The 25,896-nt window shown below is 39.9% G+C and overlaps 3 protein-coding genes across 5 annotated transcripts; 1 reads left to right on the forward strand and 2 right to left on the reverse strand.

Moving 5' to 3' along the window:
• Window positions 1–723: 723 nt before the first annotated feature.
• Window positions 724–7,600, forward strand: LOC115685827 (protein PIN-LIKES 6). Of its 2 annotated transcripts, none has more exons than XM_030610958.2 (11): window positions 724–950; window positions 1,481–1,907; window positions 2,078–2,157; window positions 2,245–2,369; window positions 2,748–2,869; window positions 3,465–3,671; window positions 4,643–4,717; window positions 5,605–5,705; window positions 6,164–6,216; window positions 6,374–6,562; window positions 6,968–7,600. In XM_030610958.2, the coding sequence occupies exons 2-11, from the start codon at window positions 1,728–1,730 to the stop codon at window positions 7,087–7,089; spliced, it is 1,254 nt and encodes a 417-aa protein (XP_030466818.1). In that variant the 5' UTR covers window positions 724–950; window positions 1,481–1,727; the 3' UTR covers window positions 7,090–7,600. The 2 variants fall into 2 exon arrangements, with proteins under 2 accessions (XP_030466818.1, XP_056171102.1); XM_056315127.1 differs by lacking the exon at window positions 724–950 and adding an exon at window positions 1,309–1,357.
• Window positions 7,601–9,353: 1,753 nt separating this feature from the next.
• On the reverse strand, window positions 9,354–13,328 carry LOC115685825 (uncharacterized). The gene is made up of 2 exons (XM_030610950.2): window positions 12,777–13,328; window positions 9,354–11,290 (listed from the first exon to the last, which is right to left on the reverse strand). The coding sequence occupies exon 2, from the start codon at window positions 11,277–11,279 to the stop codon at window positions 9,534–9,536; it is 1,746 nt and encodes a 581-aa protein (XP_030466810.2). The 5' UTR covers window positions 11,280–11,290; window positions 12,777–13,328; the 3' UTR covers window positions 9,354–9,533.
• A 5,139-nt stretch (window positions 13,329–18,467) lies between these two features.
• Window positions 18,468–25,044, reverse strand: LOC115685826 (uncharacterized). 2 transcript variants are annotated; one of them, XM_030610956.2, is made up of 9 exons: window positions 24,774–25,044; window positions 23,949–24,589; window positions 22,776–22,852; window positions 22,501–22,669; window positions 20,511–20,599; window positions 20,000–20,164; window positions 19,819–19,896; window positions 19,378–19,481; window positions 18,468–18,875 (listed from the first exon to the last, which is right to left on the reverse strand). In XM_030610956.2, the coding sequence occupies exons 2-9, from the start codon at window positions 24,568–24,570 to the stop codon at window positions 18,770–18,772; spliced, it is 1,410 nt and encodes a 469-aa protein (XP_030466816.2). In that variant the 5' UTR covers window positions 24,571–24,589; window positions 24,774–25,044; the 3' UTR covers window positions 18,468–18,769. The 2 variants fall into 2 exon arrangements, with proteins under 2 accessions (XP_030466816.2, XP_030466815.2); XM_030610955.2 differs by having other exon boundaries at window positions 22,776–22,861.
• Between the last annotated feature and the right edge of the window lie 852 nt (window positions 25,045–25,896).

Here is a 25,896-nt window from a genome sequence, read left to right on the forward strand (position 1 = left end):
TGGAACTGGGAAGAGCATCAATTTCACTTTTATGAACCGAAAACCAGACCATCACTTTTGGGAACCTGACTTTATTAGCCGGTCTGAGCGGTTCCCAATTTGGGCGGTCCATTTTGAACACCCCTAATAATGGACACAAAATCCTCACGTTAATGCTGAGAAGAGCGAGAAGAGCAGTTCTGTCAATCTCGATCGCTCCTCCTCGTTCCCTTTTCCTCGTTTGCTTATTCCCAACTCGTGCATATCGACTTTCGACGACAGTAACGAATTCCGAATGGCCGGCTCATCGCTTGACGTAATTTCCTAGTAAAATGCACATCATGACCGGTCTTTAGTACTTTCGAGACACTAATTAAACACAACTAAGAGCGTAGAAGTATATTTTTTTTTTCTTGACCGGTTTCGAAAATTGAACGAATCATACATCTTTAAGGAAGTTTGCTTACTTCGAATGAATTATTTTAAGGACAAGATCGTTAAAAAAAATTTCCCTATTAACAATGTCGCCGCGGAAGACTGTAAATTACAGTCCCTCTCGCTCTCTCTGTCGCGCTTCTACGTTTGATGGTCGGGCGAGAAGAGTCAAAAAGCTTCTAACTTTTCAGATGGGGAAGCGGCTTCGAGAGACGATGATGATGCAACAACTACCCAACAACGCACGCAGCTTGAAGGGAAGACGGGCCGAGTAGTTCGACGGACGCCCAAAAGAAAAAGATCGGATTTTTAAGAAAATATAAATAGGGGTAGATAGATAAAAAAAAAAAAGGCTCCTCTTTTATTTTCTTGATCCCTTACTTAAATCTCGTTTTCGATTGCGGAGATGATAAATTTTTTCGCTGCTGCTGCTGCTGTTGCATCCGGAAGAGCCCCCTGAAACGCTCCGATCGGATCAACCCCGCTTCTTCTTCCTCCTCCTCCAAGTGTTGCCCGCACGCGCGCACCTGTTATGTGTATGTTATCCCGTCTCTTTCTTCATCGTTTTCTTCGGCTGCTGTCATTTATTGTTTGCTCCCGGCATTTTCCTCCGACTTCTCGATCTTGGGTCACGCGGAAATTCGTGTCTTTTGCAATTTTTTTTTTCTTCTTGGGAGTTCTTCTCGCGCGAGTTCTGGCGCTTTCTCGTGGCGCTTCACGTGGACGGCTGGCGCTTTCAGGCTTTGCCGTTCACGGGGTTGTTGCGTTGGGGAAGGTTCGTGAACGATGATGAGTCATTGAGTCGTGCAAGAAATTCTTGCTTTTTGCTGATGTTCCTGTGCGTTTAAAATTCATGTCCTGCGCGGTGGGTTGTTTCTTGATTGATGCTGGGTAATTGGCTCTGGTTTTTGGATTTTACCGTCGTTTTGGTGTAATTTGATTGGTACTCGGACTCTGTGTTCCTTTCTTGTTCTTGGGTTCGGTAGCTTGTCTTCGTGCATTGTCGAGGATTGGAGCTCTGCCCTTTTCGAATAACGCGTTTCTGGTTTTGTTCTTGCTGGTGCAGATTTGAGAATCGAGCAAAATTGTTGAACAGGGCAGTATTTGGTCCTCGGACTTGAAGGAAGTCTCGAACTTCTCTGAATCGGACTCGACGGTTTGCATCTGAGAAGCTTCGAGCTGAATTTCAATGAGGATTGGATCCCTAATCGAGCTCGATCGGAGGCGTTTTTGTTGATCAATTGTTTCAGAGGTTTCGAGGCGGTGTTGGTGAATGTGCAGGGGGAAAGTCTCCTCTGTGAAGGGCGGAGAGTATGCAGAGATTCTTGGCGATGGCGGCGGAAGCTCAGGTCGGGGGAGAGTCGCTTATGGCAACCATCAAGATCGCCGTGCTCCCGATTGCGAAGGTGTTCACCATGTGCTTCCTGGGCTTTCTGATGGCTTCCAAGTATGTTAACATCTTGCCTGCCAGTGGGAGGAAATTACTGAACGGGGTGAGCTAAATCGTATGTTGGTCATATGTTTGTTTTCAGTTTCCTCTGTACAAGCAAATATGGAAAGATTCGGCGGAGTGATGGTGGCTAATTATTCGTCCCAAGAACATAGATTTTCTCCATAAATAGTGACGGCCAATTTCTTTTTTTTTGTTTACTGTGTTGTGCAGCTGGTCTTTTCACTTCTGCTTCCATGTCTGATATTTTCTCAACTTGGACAAGCCATCACTTTGGAGAAAATGATCGAGTGGTGAGTGTAATTCGGCCTTCTTTTTCGACAATGCTACTTAAAAAGTAAAAGGATTGATGTCTAAAAGTAGATTTCATCTTCTTGCAGGTGGTTCATTCCAGCTAATGTTGTTCTAGGAACCATATCAGGATCACTTATAGGTCTAGTCGTGGCGTATATTGTCCGGCCGCCTTACCCTTTTTTCAAGTTTACAATCATACAAATTGGAATAGGTAAGCTACTGTTTGAGAGACAGAAAATCTCGAGAAGCTTTAGCGCTTTTCTTGTTCATTCACCATGGATAGTGGCAAGATTAAGCTAAGTCTGATTAAAAATACTTGACAACAGAGAATTTGGATAAGTTTGATTATCATGCCCATTTCTGACGAAAAAATTGTGGAGTATGGTTTCATGCGATGCTATGGATTCTGGACAGTGTATGGTCCCTTGATTTACATTTTGGAAAAAGTTATGTCAGTATGAATGTCCACTCATGGTTCTGGGACCCTGTGGGGGATCAACTCTTTGGAATTTATGCACTCTGACCTACTTATGTTGCTTTAGCATTTAGATAAGTAAGTTCCCTGTCATGATATCGCTGTTGCTTGCAGGGAACATTGGGAATGTGCCACTTGTCCTGATTGCTGCTTTGTGTAGAGATAAATCCAATCCATTTGGAGATTCAGGAACATGTAGTACAGATGGGACGGCGTATATATCATTTGGGCAGTGGGTAAGTTTCATGCACATTTCACTTAACCATAAAATTTTGCTATGATTTTACATGAGCAGCTGACATGACCTGTCAGACTGTTGAATTTCCCTCTATAGGGTGATGACCTATAATACTATATTACTTTTAACAAACTAAATCTGGCGGTTAGATTTGATTGCCTTGAAGTTGCCACTTCTACGTCACTAATCTTTACATGGCAGGGGAACTGATTGAGTCGCATAAACAAATTTTGTGCCCGTGGCCTTTAATCTTATTCTAGTGGTGTCAAGAACACTGACAACAAATCAGTGTTATTGCAAAGCTAGTCTCTAAGTGATTGAGTGCTCAGTAGACAATTGAAGTGTTCCAAACAGACGATGTTACGGTAGTTAAGTAGGTGGTAGAAACATCATAAAGAGTCAAGATGTTGACATACAAATCATGTTCACATCCTAATTCAGCGGACTGATTACTATTTGCATGTCTGAACTGTTAGTAAGACGATTGTGTGCAACTTTTGAGTGGTGAATACAGCTGGAATCAATGTTGAGTACATTTTTCCTCATAGGTGACTCTTTAAATACCAATTAATCGCTGATGTGCGTGTGGTCAGGTTGGAGCAATTGTCTTGTACACATATGTTTTCAATATGTTGGCACCTCCTCCAGAAGGAACCTTTTACGTTGAGGAAGCAAATCTTCCCATTAGAGATCCTCCAAAAGATGGTGCACAAATCCCAAAAGATGATTCTCCAGAACAAGCTCTGCTGCTTACACACGATGATGTGCAGTCAAATTCAAATCCTCAGAAGAATGGGAAGGTAACAGCTTCTTGTTCTGCAGATGAACTTATATCGTCATTTGCCAAAATATGCACGCCATGAGTGAGTTGAGTCTTTATTTGTTGTTGTATATGTCCAAATATGCACTTGAAAACACTGTATTAAGTTTGCTTGAAGACCTCTCCTATATGACAGTTTTTTCCCTTGTATCTGATCTTAATTGTGAAAAATCTGCAATGCAAATGGTATTAAAGATGTATGACCACTCCCCCTTAAAAAAGCTCAATAATGTTGAGGAGGGGTGCCTCAAAAATAGGAATTGTGTATTGAGGTCTAACAAGAAGAAGTCGACAGGATGGACAAGAGACCAAGTATAGAGTAGAAGTAAGACATAATGGTTTAGAAAGGTATTCCTGCAGCACATAAAGCAGCATATTATTGTAACATGATCAAAGTGCATATACCTTCCAGCAGCGGGTGAGGTGGTCCCAACCCCATTCAAACCCTATTTTTTTAGCAAAAAGAAAAAACTAAAAGTAAAAAAGCTTAGCTATTCATCATCTCCAATTAAAATCAAACTGGAAGGAATGGTTTTTGGCACACTTGCTTGTTTTGCCTCACTACACTGGCCATGGAAACTGACGGGGTAGAACGAGAATAACTATGATAAAGAGAGTAATCTAACTAATTTACAATCACAAGTCATGCAGAATAGGCTATTCTTGACACATCAATGTCATGATATTGGATAAATGTATTCTTGCCAATTGCCATCTGAGTTTTCTGCACTTATAAAGCTTCTTAAGGTAAATTTGTTTTTAATTCATTCTTCTTTAGGTTGAGAATGTGAAGAAATTGATTACAGGTTAAAACTTGCTTTTAAATTGTGATAAAATTTTATAAATTTTAAATTCAACAGTTTGAACTCTAGACAGTCAGGAAGGGGCTATTTACAAATCATTCTTGGGCTTTCTTAAGACTCTAACCTTTTTGTATGTTTTTCATTGCAGATGAAGCAAATCCTTGTATTTCTATATGAAAAACTGAAACTCAAGCAGATTCTTCAGCCTCCAATCATTGCTTCTGTAAGTTATATTCTGCTCTATTTCATCCTTAATATCACTATTCCATAATTCTTCTTGGGAAGTGATGGTGTTCATTGTTGTGTCGTCTTATTGCTCTTGGTTCCAAATCTTCTCAGTACGTTTGATTTACGCCTAGAAAATGAGAAATTGACATTAAGAAACTATGTGGAATAATCTTCTGTTTCCGGTTCAAGGGACAAAAGGAAAGGCCAAAATAAATTTGATCAGAGACCCTGTAATTGTGCCTCTTCTGGTGGATCACCCTGATTTTGCAGGAAGATTTGGGTCATCCAATAGTAAGGGCCATCACCCTTTTGCCAAGGTTTTTTTCTGTCTATAAATCAATCATGACCAACTTTGCTTTCATAATGAGGTGGAAATTCAGTTAATTTTGGTGTAGGTTTTTTTTATTTTACTTTTCCCTAACTTTAGAGTTTGAGTTTGGGCTTTTATTCAATGAGCAGCTTGAATCTTTAAAAACACAGAAGTAATAACATTTAAAGTCACCTTGAGTTTTTTCTTAATTATTCTTTATTTTGGCGGGAATTTGTGGACTTTTTTTTTTGGTCAACCAATTCAGCAATAGAAGAAAGAAAGAAAGAAAGAAAGAAACAGGTAAATCATGAAGATTAGTCTGTATTGGACTGCCATTGCTCTTTCAATATGTACTCTTCAGAATGAATAGGCCAATATAATGAGAGATGTTGCCTGCTAATGGAAAGTGCCAGCCAAAAACTTGTTAAGATGGCTGAGATGCTAACTTTTGGATTTTTTATGGAGCATATCTAAAGAATAGTCAGTCGGCACTCTTTGTTTTGCTCTCTCTTACCACATGTTTCTGTTTTTTTTAGCTTATGCGTTTTATCGACATTCCCCATTACATGCAGATCTTGGCCATGGGTCTTGGAGTGATACCATTTTTCAAGAAATTGATCTTTACTTCTGATGCTCCACTTTTCTTCTTGACTGACGGCTGCATTATTCTTGGGTACGTGTCGTATCCACTACAGATTCTTCCTAATTTCTCTGATACCTGCTCATCAGAACTCGCTTCTTGTATCTTTTAGATCCGTGTAACTGTAGTGTTATACTTCAGTTCCTCCCTGTTATTGCTTTTATTGGCTTAGTAATAACCCATGATTTTGCCGATTGCAGTGATATTTGAGAGATGATCTAATAATTGTAGCTTTCAGCATTTTGGCAAGCATGGCTGCTTTTAAAACTTAAAATTGCACCACTACAGCCTGGAAGCTGAGAAACTGTTTTCAGGCAAAATAAAACGCAGATCTTTTTGATATTGATGTAGTTATTTATGAGTTATGCACATGGGTTGTAGTGTCCCAAAGACTATTACATCTCGTGAGCCTAGTCATTTTCTTATATCATGAAGCATGGTTACTTTGTGCTCAATTTTTTGAGTTTATAATTCTTTTCACTATCTACCAGGGAGGCCATGATTCCGTGTATCTTGTTGGCATTAGGAGGCAACCTTGTTGATGGTAAGTAAAGTTCCTAGCCACAGTTGCATGCATTTTACAGAATGATACATGCATATCGCATTGACAACTTTACATTTGGGTTGTGGACCTAAGTGAGAAACGATAGTTGCATTCGCCATTCAGGCATTTGACTACAAGTACTTTTGGGTGCTTGCAGGTCCCGGAAGTTCAAAACTCGGTCTACGTACTACTGCTGCAATTATTTTTGCACGTTTGCTTTTGGTGCCTCCAGTAGGTCTTGGTATTGTCATGCTTGCTGATAAACTGGGCTTCCTCCCAGCTGGTGATCAGATGTTTCGATTTGTCTTATTGCTGCAGCACACAATGCCAACTTCAATCCTGTCTGGTAAAGACCCTAACTCTTATCTTCCCGGCCTTATTTGTTGTGAAATGAAAGTGAAGTGAAGTGAAGCTCTTCTGTATCCTTAAGATTGTGGTTGATAAATTTCTTGCCATTGTTGAAAGCAATTGATATTTTGTAAATGATGGTCTGGCATTAGATCACTGCTTTCGGATAATTCAATATAAGGGTAAACTTTAGTAGCACACTGTCCATCGCATAGATACGACATTGTCATGTCCTGTGTGCTAAGTATCCAAACTAATATCCTCTAAATGTGTTGTCAGAGCTATTTGATCGATACAACACTAAGCAAGGACTAGTTTGGGACTTTAGCATGTTGAAATCTACTCCTCACATACTTTGGAGGTGTGCAAAAGAAACCACTGATCACTCGTATCTTGTCCACAGGTGCGGTTGCTAACTTACGCGGCTGCGGTAGGGAGGCGGCTGCTGTCCTGTTTTGGGTTCACATATTCGCGGTCTTATCTATGGCTGGATGGATCACTCTGTACCTCAATCTACTGTTCTGAATCTGCAGCGCCCTCTCAGCTCAGCGACAAGCCTGTTATTCTTTCGCTTGTTCTGCATTTCCAAATTCAGTGACACGTGTGCAGATCAACGCGGTATCGAGAATTCTTTATATGGAAGAGAAAAGCAAGGGGTGATGATACGCTCGAGAAAGGCGCACGCGGAGTCTTTCCCGATCTCTGATATGTATCTAATTATCATTCTCCCGTATTAGTCATCCTTTCTTTTTACTTCCACTTACTAATTACTGTTATATCGGGAAGTAAAAGGAAATCAACAGCTTGTAAGTTAAGAAGTTGGCCCAGTTCTAAGGAAGATATCTCCATTTGCTCGTTACGAAAAATTGTCTCGTTCGATCCTGTGTGGCCGTACTGTGCAGCAGGCCGAAATGTTGATGCATCATCACTGAACCACTAAGTGATGTTTTAAAGTGGCAATGGTTCCTGATTATGTGCTGTAAGCAAGTATTGATTTTTTTGCAATGAGGGTTTAGGAGGGGTCTATTTGAGGGCATGTTGAGGCTCCATCTGTTTTGCGCCAAAATGAATGATTTAGAAAGTTTTTTTCTTGAGAATAATCGGTTATATTGTTTTGAATAATTGATAATGGGAAATGTTTTTATTATCGATAATAATTTATGTCTAAATATTTTCATAAACGATAAATATATTTTCGTCCATTCATTTCTTTAAATGATATAAGCAATAATTTTTAGGAAATTTTTTTTCAAATTATTTATTTTCCTCGAAAAAACACACTTCGAGTGCTTGAATTTTTGGCACATATTTGTCCATTCTTATTAAGTGATCATTTATAGAAAAATATTTTTTAAAATTACTCATTCTCCGCGAAACAAATGAAGTTTCATAATGCATTAGTTATCATGCCATAAAAAATTAGAGTTGTAATAGTTATTATGCAATTTGGTTTAAGTGATGTAATTTACCGTTTGGTTTCATGAATAGCATATAATATAAAGGACAAATAGTATAATAATTTTATTAAATACCCTTGAAATTACAATAAGAACAGGTATAATGATTACAAACGATAATTGCTTATTAAATAATAGTTGATAAGTTCTTCATATAATTTGTGATTACTTTAGAATAGATGTTATATTGTTACATTATTAAGGGTATAATTGAAACAATTAAGTGTTTGACTATTTAAATGTTAATTAAAGTAGTTTTTAATAAGATAATCATTATATTTTGGATAACATTTTATTGAGTTGTGAAAAATATAGATAATGATAACCAGTAGTAAACAGCTTATTCTAGTTGTTACACTATGAATAAATTTCAATATAGTGAATCATTATATATTCGCAAGATAACATAATTTGTTACTCATTTTTTACTTATTATTTGATACTTCATTTGTGATCATGATTAACTATCATAATTTTATGTGATTATTAGAAAATATTACATTCGGTTTCATTACGTACGTAATATAAACAAATTAAATTGTAATTAATACAAAATTTAGTCATATTTATTGTAATTTAAAATAGGTAAAGTAAGGGAGAGAAAAGAAACAAGGGTATTTTAGAAATAGCTGTAATAGCATTTATATAGAAAGGGTCATGTAATAGCCCCAATAATTTTGGCTACTCCAAGCAAACACTTCATATGTAGTCAATCCGTGATAGGCTTATAATGTAATCACCGATCATCAAATTATAAATTATAAGTTCATAACCTTAGCACATTTCCATTTTGGGTGGAACAGAATTAATAATTCTTTGATTCCAGTTAGTAAGATGGATCTTGAACTAAGAAACAGATTCTAAAAGGTAAAAAAGAGTATCCTGAGCAATTGCAAGATGGATATCCATAGGATGAAGCTACTGATTCTACCGGAAGAAAATTTTCCCAGAATGATAATGAACATCCGAGGAGAATGTCATATAAATTTCCCCAAATATGCATAGATTTAGGCCCAACTGAAACTTGGCACTACAAAGGAGGGGTATGGTTCTTGAATCATCTCCATTCGTTGACATAGATGATAGATGCAACAAACCCCAATTCCCCGTGAATTGAAAAAGGTTCAGGTTGAGAGCATCTGTTTTTGACCTTCAGTGCTACAATCTGGATGGATGCCTTCTAAGAACCCAAAACATAAGACATTATATATTACAATCTGAACCCAGAAAACCACCACAAAAATTGGTGATCGATTTGACAGCAACAGCCCACCTTGGAAGTTGCTGCATCGCATAAGACAGACTTACTAACATCTCCAATAGCCGAGAAAATTCTCAGACTTGCCATGCTAGGCACCAAATTAACAATTGATCGCGAAACCTCTAATCCATGGAAAAGGTTCTGATCAGCACACATTCAGAATCAGCGGAATGAATATATCACAACACGACTCCTGCTTAAAATAGATTTGATAACTGAATTAGCGATTAGAGTTATCAGCGAAAAACGCATTAAAAAGGGAACCACCATCTCCCGTTTGTGCGCTCACTTCTGTTAGATGCAGAAGCACCAAAACCAGGAACCTGGCGTAAATGCCCTTCGGTGAAGTTGCGATTGTTAGTGGCTCTTCTCCTTTGAGCAAGAGGATTCCCCAACCACAGCACGAGAGCCACACCCACAAGGCTAATAATTGGAGCAGCAGCGAGGACTAACCATCTGCCTCTTCCAGTCTCTCCATCAGAACCGTTAACGCGAGGATACCCATCCGACATGTCTCCCTGCTCCATAATATTTTGGTCCAGTTCACGCTCTTCATCTGCTTCAGCCCCATCTGAGGAATTGTCGTCAATTGCTCCTGTCCACCCACTACTATCATCAATCTGCCTGCTCCTACTGATGTTCTGTTTAGCCTCCTCATAGTCTCTATCGTCAGTTGGAAGTTCATAGCGACAAAGGGGGCATGAGTTGCGTGTATTCAACCATGGCAAGATACAGGAGGGGTGATAAAGGTGACGACATGGAAGCTGGTTCGCTTCTGTCCCAACTGTTAAGACGTCCTTGCAGATTGCACAGGCTGTGTCATCATTCTTCGGAGTATCCTCGTCAATGACAATCAGAGGTAAACTATTTACAAAAGAAACTGCTGCGGGAGGAGCTCCTCGATGTGAGTTCTCATTATCTGCAAGATACTCGAGCAATTCTTCAAAGCTTCTTGCATCCAGATAATCTCCTGAATGCCCAACCTCTGATGGCAACTGTGATTCGTCTCCATTAGTGAGGATGTCACGGAGATCTATTTGCCTACTTTGCCGGATTCTCCAACGTATCATACCCTCTTGGGGAAATACAATCAAGTGACTCCAGTCAGGGGGGCCACTGCCTTCAGCTGGACTTGAAATAACCGCATTTTGAATCTGACCATGGCCTTCTGCCAATTCAGGTATGTCTTCCTCTGCATCAGTTTCTTCCCATTCATCTTCTTCTGCATAGTCTTCTTCCCCTTCTCCTTCATCTTCTTCTCGGTCATCCAAGCTCCAGTGGTTGATACCAGCATGCATTGGATCAATATCAGTATCGCTGTCTTGATTACTTGCCTCATCTGGTTGAAAGAATGCTTCCGCATCCATGATACTGTTGCGCCCATCAATTGATGCATCCGAGTCCCATCCATAAGCACTAAAGGAAACTCCGTCACTCTCGGCATGAAATACCCTGAACCGACCAAAACCGACACTCGTGTCGCTCTCCCCATAAGTAGAATCCACATTGTCAAAACCATCACTCTCTGCATCAGAAACCACATGCCTCCATCTTCTAGAGCCAGTTGGAGTAGTGTAGGTGCTTGTCTGCTGCAATAACCTCGCAGAAGTTTCACCATCTGAGAAATTCTCCTCATGCATATAGGCAGTGGACTGGTTTTGCCTAATCAAATTAAGCATTTGTGAGAACTGTCGCGAGAATCGACTCTCTGTAGACTCAGAACTGCTGTACCTAGTTCTTCCTCTGCTAATTCTACTTCCTCTGCGAAATCTATCACGGGATTCTCTGATCGGGTTCTGAAAATCTTCAATTAACAAAAATTTACACTCCCCACATATATTAGATGGTTCCTGATCGCCATGCGCAACACTATTTGCGTGACATATAGCACATACTGCTGGCTGGATCAAATTCTCTCTAGATAGAACATCAGCCATATTACCATTCTCCGTGGACTGGGGCAACTCCTCTGACAATGCGTGTAGGTCCGCATCCATTGGAGGAGAACCTAAAGAAAAGCAAAAGGTTTAAACAATGATAAGAATGATAAAACAAATAAAAAAAAAGGAAAAGAAATCAGAATCAGGGACCACATCATGGTCATGCAACATATGTCTTCATTATGTCCTCACAGCTTTAGCCGAAAGTTAAAGGCAGCGGTGGGACAAGATGTATGGAGATACCCACAAGATACAAGTTATACGTTCAAGAAATCCGTAATAGCTCATTCATACCAATGCAAGCAGTGTAGAACCACTATAGGATTGGGCCACAAGCATTAGTGTGCTGACGTCTCAAGAAGAGAAGCACCACTGCGGTTGGAAGTGAAAGTAGCAGCAAATACACGGGAAAAAGTAAAAAGTCGTTTGCAGAATTGACAGGTCAACCTTTGATCTTATACATACATCAGGAAGACAAGAACATTACACATGATGATGATAACTGCTGCAAGAGGCCTCCAGCTTAAAGGCATTCTAGGTGGAATTGCAAAACCCATCATATAGAAAGAGATAAAAATGCTTCCCATTCAGGTTTTCCAAGATACCACGATACAACATTTCCAAAGAGATCTGCCATTTGAACAGCTCCTCCCGTGTCATGGAAAAACCAGTAATCTGGAACACTCAGATCAATGTCTCAGTGTTTCAACATCCACAACTAAGCATGTAATTTGGTCTTTTAGCTATGGCTCATGCACTTTAGTATGGATATCATCCCAAATGAAATTAGAGACCAGGTCGTCATATCTTCAACTACCTCATGTAGAGGACCTTACCCCTATTGTAACACATCTTAGTCAAAGTCAGTTTCCACAAACTGGAAGAATCCACACACTCCAATTAACCTTGCAAAAGAGACTTAGGCAAGTAATAACATAGAGTACATAAACACAAGTAGGCATGCAGCCCCTGAAGGTTTATAAAGTTCTCTTAAAGGAAAATGCCGAACCAAACCGGTTCCCTTTATGCCTTCTCCCTATGGATGGGCTGTGTTACTCAAAGCCTTTTCTTATACGATCCCGTATTGCTACACAAATTAAATCACTCGTTTTCCTCTAACCAAAAGTAATGTTCAAAAGCAACCTTGCAGTCAGGATTCAGCCATCGAAGAGCCATGCAGCACGCACATAATTCAAATTGCAGAGTAACAAGATACCAATTCACTTGCCGTCATTTCCCTCATATGCATTCAACGGACGCTAAACAAAGAAATCCAAACTAGCGACTTGCCCCCACTTGCTGAAGCAAACCCATGGCTTTCCCACACCAATGGCAAGCATCAATCAAACAATCGATCAAGACCCAGATCAAGAACCCCCACAATTCACTTCTCGCCCCTCCTCCACACCAAAATCTACCAGACCCAAACAGCTAAAAAGGGCACGACCAGCTCTGTACCGCGGCGCATGACCCAGATGCCACAAAACAGTAAATTCTAACCATCCCAACAAAGCAAAAGACGGAAAAGCTCGAATCGGAACCCGTAAACATTACCCGGAGGAGAACAAACACGGCGCTCAGCACCCCCAGCACAATCAACAGCGATGGCCCGACAGCGTCCGGATCAACCCGTCTCTCCCCGAAAGGCAGCGCGATCGGCGATTGCCCGAGTGGGATCGGCCAACACCATAGGAGAGTCAACGCGAAAACAAGAACACCCAACAACCCAAGAAACGAACGGGGAAGAATTTAGGGGTTGACTAGGCGAAATGGGACTTCGCCGGTCACTTCAAATGAGCAGTCGCGCGCAAGATGGCGATTTCGAGTCGCACGGGAGCGAGGCAAAGATGGGATTTTTCCCACCGAGGAAGGGGAGTCAAGGGGGAACCGCATCAAGCGAAAAAGATGAGATTTTTCCTTCTCCAAAAGAAAAAGGAAAAAGACCAGTAATTGAATCGACGACAATAATTTAGGATAGATGGGAGAAGAATGTCACACACATGGAATGCATCCAAAGACGAAGACACTTCGCACATGAAGATGAGCAGGACAATCGCCCTTCTTTGTCATCACCTAACCTCCTCCACTTTTGCCTATCCTCCCCTTCCTCTGTCCTATAAAAAGAGCAAACAAAAGCAGTTGGGACACTCACATGGTAATCTTAGCCGGGTTTAATGAATTGGCCAAACTCGGCCACACCATAAATTTGTACGCATAAATATTCATGTATGACGACTTTTTCATGTTACAACGGTATCCAAACTTGCCCATTTTGGGTTGGACAGGTCGAGTGCACCGTCCACTCATTAATCACCTCTATAAATCAAAGGTGTTAAAACATGCATTGATTAACATAGTGAGTCGTAAAATATTCGGACCATGTAATGAGGTGTTGGCTGGGTTCGAAACTCAGCATGGGCAAACGAAAGAAAAAAAAAAGGTGCATTTGGTCGTGAGCGATAAAAAAGTTGAATGGCCTTTTTTCATTTAATTTAATTTTTCTTCTTACTGTTTATTTTTATAATATTTGGCACTGATGTGGCACAAAACACTTGTTCGGTAAAGGCAAGGTATGATGATCCTCGTTATGTTTAGGTGAGGGATGAGAGAACAATGGAGAGAAATTTAGATCTATACACACAGAATCAAAGACGCTTAAGCGCTCTTGCCACTATTGCAAACTCCACATAAATAAGAGAGATTTCATGTGAGAATCATTTAATTCAACGTTATGATTATATATTTTAGTGCTTCCATTAAATATATAAAATGAATTTTCACTATTCAAGTTTGGGTCGGGTCGGGTCCGCAGTTACAGATTCGAAGAATCCCTCGCCCCATCCCGGCGAGCTTTTGTCATCCATTGGCTAAGATCACTTTCTTGTGATCACTTCCACCATTCAAGCTGCCTTCACAATGGCAAAGTATCACGGATCAAAGAATTATCAATCCAAAGGAACGCCACGTTATCGATCCAAAGGGCTCATCAAAGCCTATAATGACTCAAATCTCTTCCATTGGATTTGTTCAACAAGAATCGATACCATCAACCGTTGGATAGAGCCAATTTTCACCGTTGGATTAATGTGACGAGGATCAATAACCTCCATCGTTAGATCGAGTGAATATTTACTATTGGATCAACTAAACAAAGATTGGCATCCTTTACCATTAGATCATATAAAAGATTAGTGGTTGTGATTAGAGGGATTTTTATATAAATAGGGGAACATCCCCTCATTTGTATCACCCATTTCATTTGTGCAATATAAGCATTCTCTAAAATTTCTTTCTACTTTTTCACTCTAAGAATTCATTTCCATGATTCGAGGTCTAGGTGCCGCATGGTTCGCGATCAAAAGAATCGTGACAAAAGGCCAAAGTTAAAGGGGTGGTTGAAAATTGCACAATAAAGCAGTCAAATTTACATTGTTATTTTCGACCAAAAAAAACATTTACATTGTTATTGCCGTTCTATCTTCAGCTACTTCCAAACTAAACTGGCCACATATTACATTCTCAACCCAGCAAATTTCACACACAAACTCATCGAAACGTAGCATTACGCGGGAAAAATGCAGCAAAATTACCAAAAGCAGCATGAAATCACACGATATCAGTGAACCGAACTCGTGGTGTCTACCATTCCAAAGGAACAAGACCTGGGTGAATATGCCCAGAGTTCGACCAGAATATGCCTTCCGAAATGACGCATACGCAGTTGGGCGAGGCTGAGTTGCATGTTTCATCCATTAATTTGAAAAAAAGTAACTAAAGTCACCACTCGTTATCACTTCTAGTAAACCAAATGCATTGTTTGATGCAGTGAGTCGTAAAACATTCGGACCATGCAACAAGGATGTTGGCTAGGTTCGAAACTTGGCAAAAAAGGAAAAATGTGCATTGTGTCTAGAGTGATGAAAAAGTTGAACAACTTTTTCTTCTATCTAATTTTCATTTTTACTGTTTATTTTTGTAATATTTCGGCACCGATGTGGCGCACAACACTTGCACCTTAAAAGGCAAGGTTTAATGATACTCGTCATGTTTTGGTGAGAAATAAGAGAACAACGGAGATATATTTAGACCCATAGACATACGCTTAAGCGGTCTACACAAAAATAAGAGGGATTTCAGGTGACATTCATCAAATTCAGTAGTAAAAATATATTTGAGTACTTCTATTAAAAATATAAATAATAATTCTTCAATATTCAAGTTTGGGTCGGGTCGGCAATTGAGATTAGAAGGGTCCCTCCCCATCCCTGCAAGCATTTGTCATCCATTGGCTAAGATCACTTTCTTGTGACCACTGCATCAATTAGTGGTCAGTGAAAGGAACTGCCCAAACCAAGAGTTGCCCGAATGGGACCTAACCGGCTAGTTTTGGACGATTCTCAGGATAACCAGTCCGATTCCCAATTCGATAAAATTGGAACCAGTGAATTTCGGTTCGGTTCATGGTTCCAAGGGTGACACTGACCACCCGAACTCGAACCGAACCAGTTATTTTTATTTTATTATTTTATTATTTCTTACGAATTTGAAAAGAACCTACTGGATACTCCTATTCTCCCTCCTTGTCTGGAGAGCTAGCTTCTTACAAATCTGATAAAATCCGTCAATCCCCAGCCAAGGAAACATATGCCTTGTCTCTCTCCTTCAATCTCAACGAAGAAGAAGAACGAATCTCCCTCTCTCTTCAATAGCCAATTCGATCAGAATCAAGGTCGAAGCGCATCTACAACTCAGCTTCGGATCAGGTGATCATGATCGGTGCGAATGTGAGTTCCGAAGCTATCTTGAATGGGGAAAAAATGTGCGATGAGAGCCACCGATTCCATTTAGCCATTCGGAAATCGGACCGAATTCTAGGACCACCGATTCCTGAGTGGAAACCAGACCACCCGAAAACCGATCGCCTGCTACCAATCAAGCTGCCTTCACAATGGCAAAGAACAAGGTTAAAGGGGCCCCTTTTTTTATTATCTTTTTCAATCTCTCTACGGTTTTGTTCAATTCTCTATATTTTTATTTTCAAAAAATCAACGTTATTGACGCGACACCTACTTAATGTAGGTCAGCACCAAGGCTGCGCATGACAACTTGCCAAACAGTGTTTGATTCTGTTCTTTTGTTCCCAAAATCAGTTTGGGAACAGAAATGCGTTTGTTTAATTGTTTGATTCTGGGCACAATTTTGTCAAAAATTGTTCCCAGAATCAATTTTGGAACAAAATCAAGAATAAAAAAAAAATAGCTTCTTGATTCTGGGAACAATTTTGAGAATCAATTTTTTTTTCTTCTTCCTTTTCTTGATTTTTTATTTAGCTTCTAATGTCCGGCCCGAGGACCGCCCTCGCCGGATCTGACGAGAATAAAATATTTTAATAAAAAATATTATTAATAAAAAATGTTTTACCGGCCATGGCCGGCGACCAGGCCATGGCCATAAAAAAGAAAAAAATATATTTTTAATAAAAAATATTATTAATAAAAAAATATTTTACCTGCCATGGCCGGTGACTAGGCCATGGCAAAAAAAGAAAAAATATATATTTTTAATAAAAAAATATTTTACCGGTCATGGCCAAAAAAAATAAAAATGTATATTTTTAATAAAAATATTATTAATAAAAAAAATATTTTACAGGCCATGGCCAAAAAAAAAGAAAAAATATATTTTTAATAAAAAAATATTTTACCAGCTATGGCCGGCGACCAGGCCATGGCCAAAAAAAATAAAAATATATATTTTTAATAAAATATTTTAATAAAAAATATTATTAATAAAAAAAATATTTTACCGGCCATGGCCCAAAAAAATAAAAATGTATATTTTTAATAAAATTATTATTAATAAAAAAAATATTTTACCGGCCATGGCCGGCAACCAAGCCATGGCAAAAAAAAAAATATATATATATTTTTAATAAAAATATTTTAATAAAAAAAATATTTTACCGGTCATGGCCGTCGACCAGGCCAGTACTAAAAAAGACAATAAAAGAATTCTACGTAGAGAAACGTTCGACTTTCTGTCACCTAAAACTAGCGGACTCAAGAGAGATACTAAGGGCCCGTAGGTGCGAATGTGAGTTCCGAAGCTATCTTGAATGGGGAAAAAATGTGCGATGAGAGCCACCGATTCCGTTTAGCCATTCGGTTTGGAAATCGCGGCCCGTCAGCGCGACCAACCATGGCCAAAGAAGGAAGGATAGAAAGAAAAAAAAAGAAAAAAAATATTAAATAATTTAAAACATTATTAATAAAAAGAAATTTTGTGTATTATCTTTTTCAATCTCTCTACTTTTTTATTCAATTCTCTAGATTTTTATTTTCAAAAAATCAACGTACTTAATGTAGGTCAGCACCAAATGTACTAAAAAAAGACAATAAAAGAATTCTACGTAGAGAAACGTTCGACTTTCTGTCACCTAAAACTAGCGGACTCAAGAGAGATACTAAATCGCACCATTTCTACGAGTTTTGATTGCATGACCTGAAATCTTAAAATTTAGAATATTACATTACTCCTTAGACTTTTCACAGGGTTTCATTGCCCTTCTATGGATTTCAATTTGTGCGGCGAGATTTTACCCCCAAGCTTTGTTTTCCATCTCAAATATCAAAATGTATCTCGCTTGCAAGCTAGGTGATCGAATGTCAGATCCGATTCGGACTAGTTGAAACCGTGAAGTGATCTGAGATATAAAAACTTCAAGGGGGTAATCTGATGCAAATCAAACTTGGGAGGGCATAATGCACCAAGTTGAAAGACATAGTGAATGAGAGACAACGAGACAAAGTCACAAAACACGAGTGATGGAACTAGCGAGTGAGAAGAGAAGAGGTGATTGGATATTGTGAATTAGCTTATGCAGCTCTTCTCTCCAGAATGCCTGAAAGTCTCAATCCATCGATTAATATGCGAGGAAGATCCGAGCATCAATTCATCAAACAATGCAGGACTAAAATGATTACTGAGCAATTCACGTAGAAACCATCCTAGTGAGAGAGGCATCTCACAATTTAAGGAAACATTATGAATCGAATATCGAGATAAACAATAGCAAATCATGATATTGCATCACATAAACTCTCTCTCCTCACCTAGAACTCAACCATATGCATTATTTACTTCAAATTTTAAATCCCCTAATGTCACAAATTCAATACCTTAAGTTGACGCCGCAACCTATACGAGGAAAGCGTGTATCTTAGCAGTCGGCACTAAGCATACATGTCAGTTCAAATGGAAGAAGGCTTTCATTGATGAAAAATGGGTACAATTACATATGTCGATTGTTTTCTATGAAACATACTTTCTTCTATACCGGAGGTTAGGTACACTCGGTACAACGTATGAACACATAGCCAGTTTGCAATTCGGGGCTACTTCAATCAATCTGATTTTCTCAGAGGAACACAAACATCAGACACAGCAAGATATTGGAGGATCTGCCTCTGCGGTTGAAGATGCCAACAAGATGGTACCTGGGATTTGCCTTCTCCATAAAACTCCAAGGCTTTTAACAGTATAAGCTCCTAAAATATCTGGAAGAACAGACTTGTCGATCCATCGCCAAATGATCTAAGATCTGCAGGTTTCACCAAAGCCCTGCACAGCGGGCATGTCCTTTCCCTTTCAAACCTGTTTGTACAGGAACATCGGTAACGAGACCTTAAGCCAAACCAGTGCTCCAACGCAGAAGCATAATTACACATAAAGTACACAGAATATGATAGCAAAATACAGCACAAACAAAAGAATTGCAAATCATGATTGGAAGTGAACATGCATCCGCTTGAAGATGAGTAGAGCCATATTTGGCATCATTTCCCTAGAGAACACAGTATTTATTAGTTCCGGTGTAGTTCCAACAAAACTTTTGCGTAGTATTTATTCTTAAGAAGAACTTCAATACTCATCTTCCATTTTGTTTGACACGCAACGTTCTCTTTCCTTATTGCATTAGGTATCGTCTGAGAGATTATCGGGGTAATAAACAGTATTTACAGCACAAACTGATGTAAGTCTATATCAGGCCTCATTTTTTAGTAGCCCAGCTTCTAAGAGATTCTTTTTAACAGACAAGAAGTTGCACAAAAGATGCAATATATAACTTCATCAACAGAGAAAGTGTTGTTCTGACCATTCAGAGACGCAGTCTTCACAAAAGATGTGCTTGCAGCGAAGTAAGATGGGAGCATGCATCTTTTCCTGACAAATTGCACACAAATCTCCAGCCACATTGACCTGCATAACATGAAGAACTCCTTCAATGCATGGGAAACTCTCACGTCCACCCCACAACAAAGCAAAAACCAACTGGAAGAAAGGACAAAACAGTACTGCATGACCAATAGAAGCTGAAAAGACAAGTACAAACATTGCACGCGACCAGGTACATATGCAAGGCATCAATGAATACTATTATTGTAGCTGATGACGTTTCATCATGTGTAACTGCCAGTAATGCCGTGGACAAAAATCCTATCGTTGCTCTCAAATGAACAGTAGCATGGAGATAAGACATGCAACATTCAGTTCAAAATATTAACCAGAGAAGAATAACAAATGTAAGTCCAATAACCTGCTCAGCAGTTGCATAAGCCCCGTAGTGGATGTCCTTACGAGATAACGCCTTTAATGCAGTAAAAAAGGACTGTACCTGAGAACAATATATTAACAAGAATATAAGACCAAAAATATATCAGGACATAAGCTTAACAAAAGCTTCCACAAGAAGGAGATGTAAGTTTAAATGACTCTACCTTCTCAACGACAGATGTGAGCTTGAAAGTCAGATACAACCCAGTCATCAGGGAAGAGAAAAGGCTTCCGTACTCTTTATTCAAGAAAAACCTGTACCAGACAGGTGTCGGCAGTAACGCACGGTATAGCAAAAGCAGATACTCTACCAGAGTTAGCATTTGACCCTGCAAAACAAATGACACTGGGTTAGAAAGCAGTATTGACGCCTAGCAAATGTTATTTAGTGCATCTAGTACAAACCATATACCTTTCCTGGACAAATTACGCGATGAGACAGTACTAGTAGATTGATACAATGACAGGGTAACATATTAAACTCCATATACACCTAGAGCTTTTATTCTAGTAAAGATGTGAAAGAGTGCAGGGAAGGAGAAGAGGGCAAGACAGTTGAGGGGTGAAAGAAGCTAGAGATGAGAAACATACACATTCTACTCTTCTAACAAAGCATCTCAAGAATCACAAGTTCCCTTAACGGAAAAGTGTAATAATTCTCTGATTTGACCTCACCTGCTTGCGATAATTCCGCCCTCGACTGTTTTTGAAATATATTAGTAGAAGACACTTGATCACCATAGCTGCTTGCCGGACCAAAGTATCTAAAAGAACCACATTCAGAAAATTCAGACAACACTGAAGGAATAATGTCCAGAATCTCATCAAGCAAATAAGTGAGAGTTAATCTGAATACACAACGAAGAAGGCATCTAAAAGAAACAAGATTCAGAAACTCAGAAGGGGACCAAAACAAAACTTTGTCCCCAAACTATAAAGGATATAATACTTGGATCCCAACAATTACTTGACCAACATGCACGGATCTTGTGCTTCTGTAAATCGCGTGCCTATGTTAAACCGACCAGCATTGGCAAAGATCTATTTAACTTTCCATCTGCTCACAATAAGCCTTAAAAACGAGAATGCAACATAGCACCTATCAGGAAAGACCACTCTTGTTTTGGCTCCAGAATCCCCTGGCTAACACACTATTCTATCACACATTTCTTCAGTTGTGATTATGCGTAAAAATAATAATGCTCCACTCCAACCTTAAAATTATAAGATCTACCAGTCAAGGATCAATGTAACTGACGTGCTACATCAGATATTAAAGAATAATCGAGTCATAGCTATAGTTTCCTGCAAGGGTAATGAAGGATCTTCAATAATCCCACTTCTCCCTATTTAAACCCATCCTTTCAAAAGTCTTTCCCATTCCACATCTGAATCTCCCTTGTTAATCTCCACCTTGCTTTCTGCTGAGCAGCATCCATCTCCTCTCAAAACCCCCAAGTCAAAGATAATAAATATATCCATAGACCCACTATAATCAATTGAGCATAGGAGGCATGCCCGAGGGGCAGCGGCAGCAGTGTGATACGCTATGTTCAACTGAAAGCCGAACAAAGCACACGAATGCAGATGGAAGAGCAAGCCATTGATCCTAAGAAGTGAACCTTTCTCAATTACATAATTAACCTTCTTCTATTGTCTCTTGCTATCCTTATCCACTCGAGTTTCCTTCAACTTTATTGAAATATGACAAATAATATGGTTGCGTGATAAAAATCTTCAGTCCGATACATGCATAAGGTCAAGCAATCTCTGCATACTATTACACTGGAATTGAAGAAGAGAAACAATCCTCCATTTTAGCAGCTGCCAAATCCAGCTCAAGACTGAAAAATCCTACACCTTAATCTTGGCACAGAACACCAATCAACATTGCTTCACTCAACATGGCTACTTAGTTAGCTACGAGAAAGCTCAAGACTCTGTCTACATTCTCTTAAAACTTATTTCTGGCAACAAATGACATAATATACCTATAAGATAAGTACTGATATGCAGTATATGCTGAGTTACTCATGTCTCTGTTCAACAATGGTACTATACTGAAAGACTTCTTACAAATGTAGCCTGCAGTTATGTCTGCTGACTGGTCATAGCTTTTAATTTCACTTGGTGACATTTAATTAGTGCCCCCCACCAACAGAGTAGGATGTCTATTTATTTGTCACGATGATACAGACAAAACTCTTCTTTGTACTGATATGCCATAGATAAAGATAAGTTCCCATGAAATAATGGCATTCCGTGGTGCCTTATTCATCTAATACAACAAAGCTATGATTCAGAGGCATATGTCAGGGGTTGCAAGGGGAGACCTAGTCATAAAAGGAAAGTTTTCAATGGTTCTTTTTGGCTGTTCACAAAAGATTGCTGATAAGCCTACAAAAAGATATCATATTGTAATTCAGCATGGACAATTCCTGAATGTTACATTCTAATCAATCTGTTGCTTAAATATGAATTTCCCAATTCTCTTGCTCTTTCTAAATGCCGTGTGAATTAGGAGTAGAAGGGTTTTTTGTCTGGATGGTAGCATAGGCTAGTACTCAAGCGCAACACCACAAACTGAAAAAGATTGTTAGAGTAAGGGAAAGAAGATAGTAACATTGGAAACAATATATCTATTATCATGGAGAAAAAGACTTACCATTGACTACAATGACGAACATCGCGTGCCAAAAAGGGGGTATTCCCTTGGGAGGAAACATGATCAATGGGTACAAGAGATCGTCATTGCGGTACCACCAGTATACCCCAACAATATGAAGTGTGAATGCAAGTGAAATACCGATAAGAAAAGAAATTTTCCTCTCCCCCTGCAACCACAACCAATTGCCCCTTTTAACCAAACAATCAAACAACTCTGGAAAATATGGACTGCCTACAAAATATGGAAGTACCATATATGTGAAAAATAAGCACCTTTAGAGCTGTTTGCTTCCGTAGGATATCATTTGACTTGAACAAGACAGCGGCAATCCAAATGGTAACAAAGAAACCTGTAATTCCTTGCCAAAAAGAATTGCGAATCACTCAACATGAAACTCCACTCTCATACATACATTTCTCTAGTTAAAAGGAAGATAATATGGCATTTACTTCTACAGACCTACAAAAGGAAAGCTCTACTGCTTTCAAATAACCATGCTGTACTACAAATTAATATTTCCGCGAGAAAATTCAATCACCATTTGCAATCTAAGGAGCCAAATCACATTGTTGGCCCCTGTGACCAAGTATGACAACCACTTTTGACTTCGCAATGACTTCTTGTTACTATATCCGAAAAATGTTTCTTTTCATTTTGGCCACATCAGTAATGAAAAGGCCTTCAATTCCTCCACAAAATTTCCCAAAAACTAAAAAATGTCCATGCTGCATACATATCCACTCTAGACCAGGAGAAGGAGCCTAAAATAGAACACTTATTAACTTCTTAAATAAAGAGTAAAAAGGTTCATAGTTTACCATAAGTATATAACATTTTTGCAAGTTTTCATGTCACTTGATTTTAACATTCAGAAACAAAAATTTTGATTTTAAGAAGAGTAAGCTTGAGAGAATGCTACTCAACAAAAAGAGAGCAGCTGCAGCTATAACAACCTAGCCTTGAATTATTAGTCGCCCAAACTCAAACCGTCCCATTTCTTCGTATAATGATTCATAATTACTTCCAGATGATCTCTCAATCGCTTCATTCATAGTCATCATCAATGTCAAGTAGCAGCAGCCATCCATTGGTAGAGAGATTTCAAAGATTTGATATGGCTATTTCATGTTCGTAACCTATACTAGCATTTCCATCCCATACAGCTTCAAAGTGCCCTTTGATCTTCTCTCTCGTGCATTCTTGACATAACAAAATCAAAAGAGGCACCCCATGTTTTGGGAATCATGTGATCAACCGTAATATGCAATATCACAATCAGGCATACAGACATCAGGGAGAAAAAAATCCAAAAGAAAGTTAAAACCGACAATCATCACTAATCATTTGGCCATTTGGAAGACAACTATCGCACTCTCACGAGCATTCATCTCTAGGCAAACTATCAATCTCTTAATAGTGCAAACCACTAAATGCCAGGAAGATACCTTGCAAATGCTGCCGGATGAAGACCACCAGCAAGAGCAGTGAGAATGGCAGAATCTGCTCAATCCACCTCGCGGCCTGCTGAATATCATATCTCTGGTACGAAGACTCCCTGCCATTAGCTTCCCCGCCTTCTGAATCACCGCCTCCATTCCCGGGCTGCGAAGCACCCTCACCCGCTCCACTCCTAGCATCTCCCTGACCATCGGCTGCCGCTATTGCAGCCGACGATCGCGTAGATGCCTCATTTGTTGCACCAGCTTCTCTCGCCTGCTGACCCACCACCAATCCAGCCCTCTCCCTATGATGCTCCTGTTCTCCCGCCCCAATTATCCGAATCGAAACCTCCCCATCGTTGCTCGTCACTGTAGAATCCTCCGCCCGGCCGTGAAGACCTCCAGAGACCCCTCCATGGAACAAAGGCTCAGTTTCTAGATGGTTTGGCCTCGTTCTTAACAGACCCGAATACTCCAGTAAAGTGGATATGGGCGACTGTATGAGATTCGAAGCCGATAATAGGCTGTATCTTCTCGAATTACTGCTGCTGCTGCTGCTGCTGCTACCACTGCTCCCGGTCGCGGATGATCCCCTGTACGGGTCCGAATTGCCCCCAGACGCCTCCATTTGCCTAGACGCCGAAAACCTAAAGCACCCATAAACAAGCGCACACGCCCGCGATTAACCATTCTTGAAATTCAGAACCTTGATCCGACCCCTTCATAAAACCAATCAAGAAGACACGAGGAAGAGCTACATCGCTCCCAACGGGGCCAACAAGTCAAAGAAAAGGGGGTGGGGGGAAATCTTGCGAGGAGGGTCGAACGCACCTTCGAGAGCGGAACTCCGTGGATAATCGGCGGAATCAAAGCACGAGCTCAAAGGCGAGAAACCATAACCCTAGAACAACTCGATTCAATCGCCAAGAACGGAGAGGGAACAAGAGAGAGAGGGGCAGGGGTGCACAAAAGTCAGCGACCCGGCAACGATAACGCAGCTCGAGTTTGACCGGACCGAGCAAAGAAATGCACCGAGATCAGCGATCTTCAACGAAGCGCTAAGACTTTTCTTCCCCCACAAAAATACAAGAACAAGTAAAGAGAAGGAAAAACAAAGAACAAGATAGCGTGCGCAGCAGGGCAGGAGGTCCGAGGATCATCAAGGCAGAGACCCACCCACAAGGACAAGATCGACTGCAAATCCCGAAGACGAGGAACAGGAAAAGGAACAAGAACGGGTGGGGTTCTTCCTGTCCCTCTCCTCTGACCCTTCAATTTGTTCTTCTCCCCTTTCCTTTTCACCTCTCTGTTCACGCCGAAGAGAGAGAGGAGGAGATGGAGGAGGAGGAGGAGGAGAAGAAAAGGACAAAGGGGAACAGTTAAAAAAATGAGGAAACGGGGCCCGTCCAACGTTGCTGGGGTCACCAATCGCCCCCTCTTCTTCTTTGCTTGTTCCAAACCGCGTCGCACATACCCCGTATGCACAATTCGCCTTTCTTTCTTCCTCCCCTTTCTTTTTTTGCTTTTCTACTAGCAAGGGTGAGCAAGATAGACCGTCCAAATCGAAACCGGACCAGACCGAACCGACCAGTTGGGTCCAGTTCTCAGGAATATCGGTCTGGTTTTCGATTCATAAAAGTGAAACCGATTTCTTGGCGGTCCGGTTCCCGGTTTTAGATTGGGAACCGAACCGAACCGAACCTAACCGGATCTATATATATATAAATATATATATAAATATATATATTTTTCTAAATTTTTTATATATATTTATTTACTTTTAAAAAAATTTGAAAAAAATAAAAAGTCTAATTTAATTTTCCTAATTCCCTCTTACCTTTACCAATAAGTGATTGATCCTATTGAAACCGGTTCACGGCCCCAAAACTAGCCGGTCCGGTTCGGTTCTCGGTTCTTGGATTGGACTGGACCGGACCGGGAACCGTTCATCCCT

This window comes from Syzygium oleosum, unplaced genomic scaffold, assembly GCF_021117445.2.
Source record: "Syzygium oleosum isolate NSW1041296 unplaced genomic scaffold, Sole_v2.1 Sole_v2.10, whole genome shotgun sequence".
NCBI lineage: Eukaryota > Viridiplantae > Streptophyta > Magnoliopsida > Myrtales > Myrtaceae > Syzygium > Syzygium oleosum.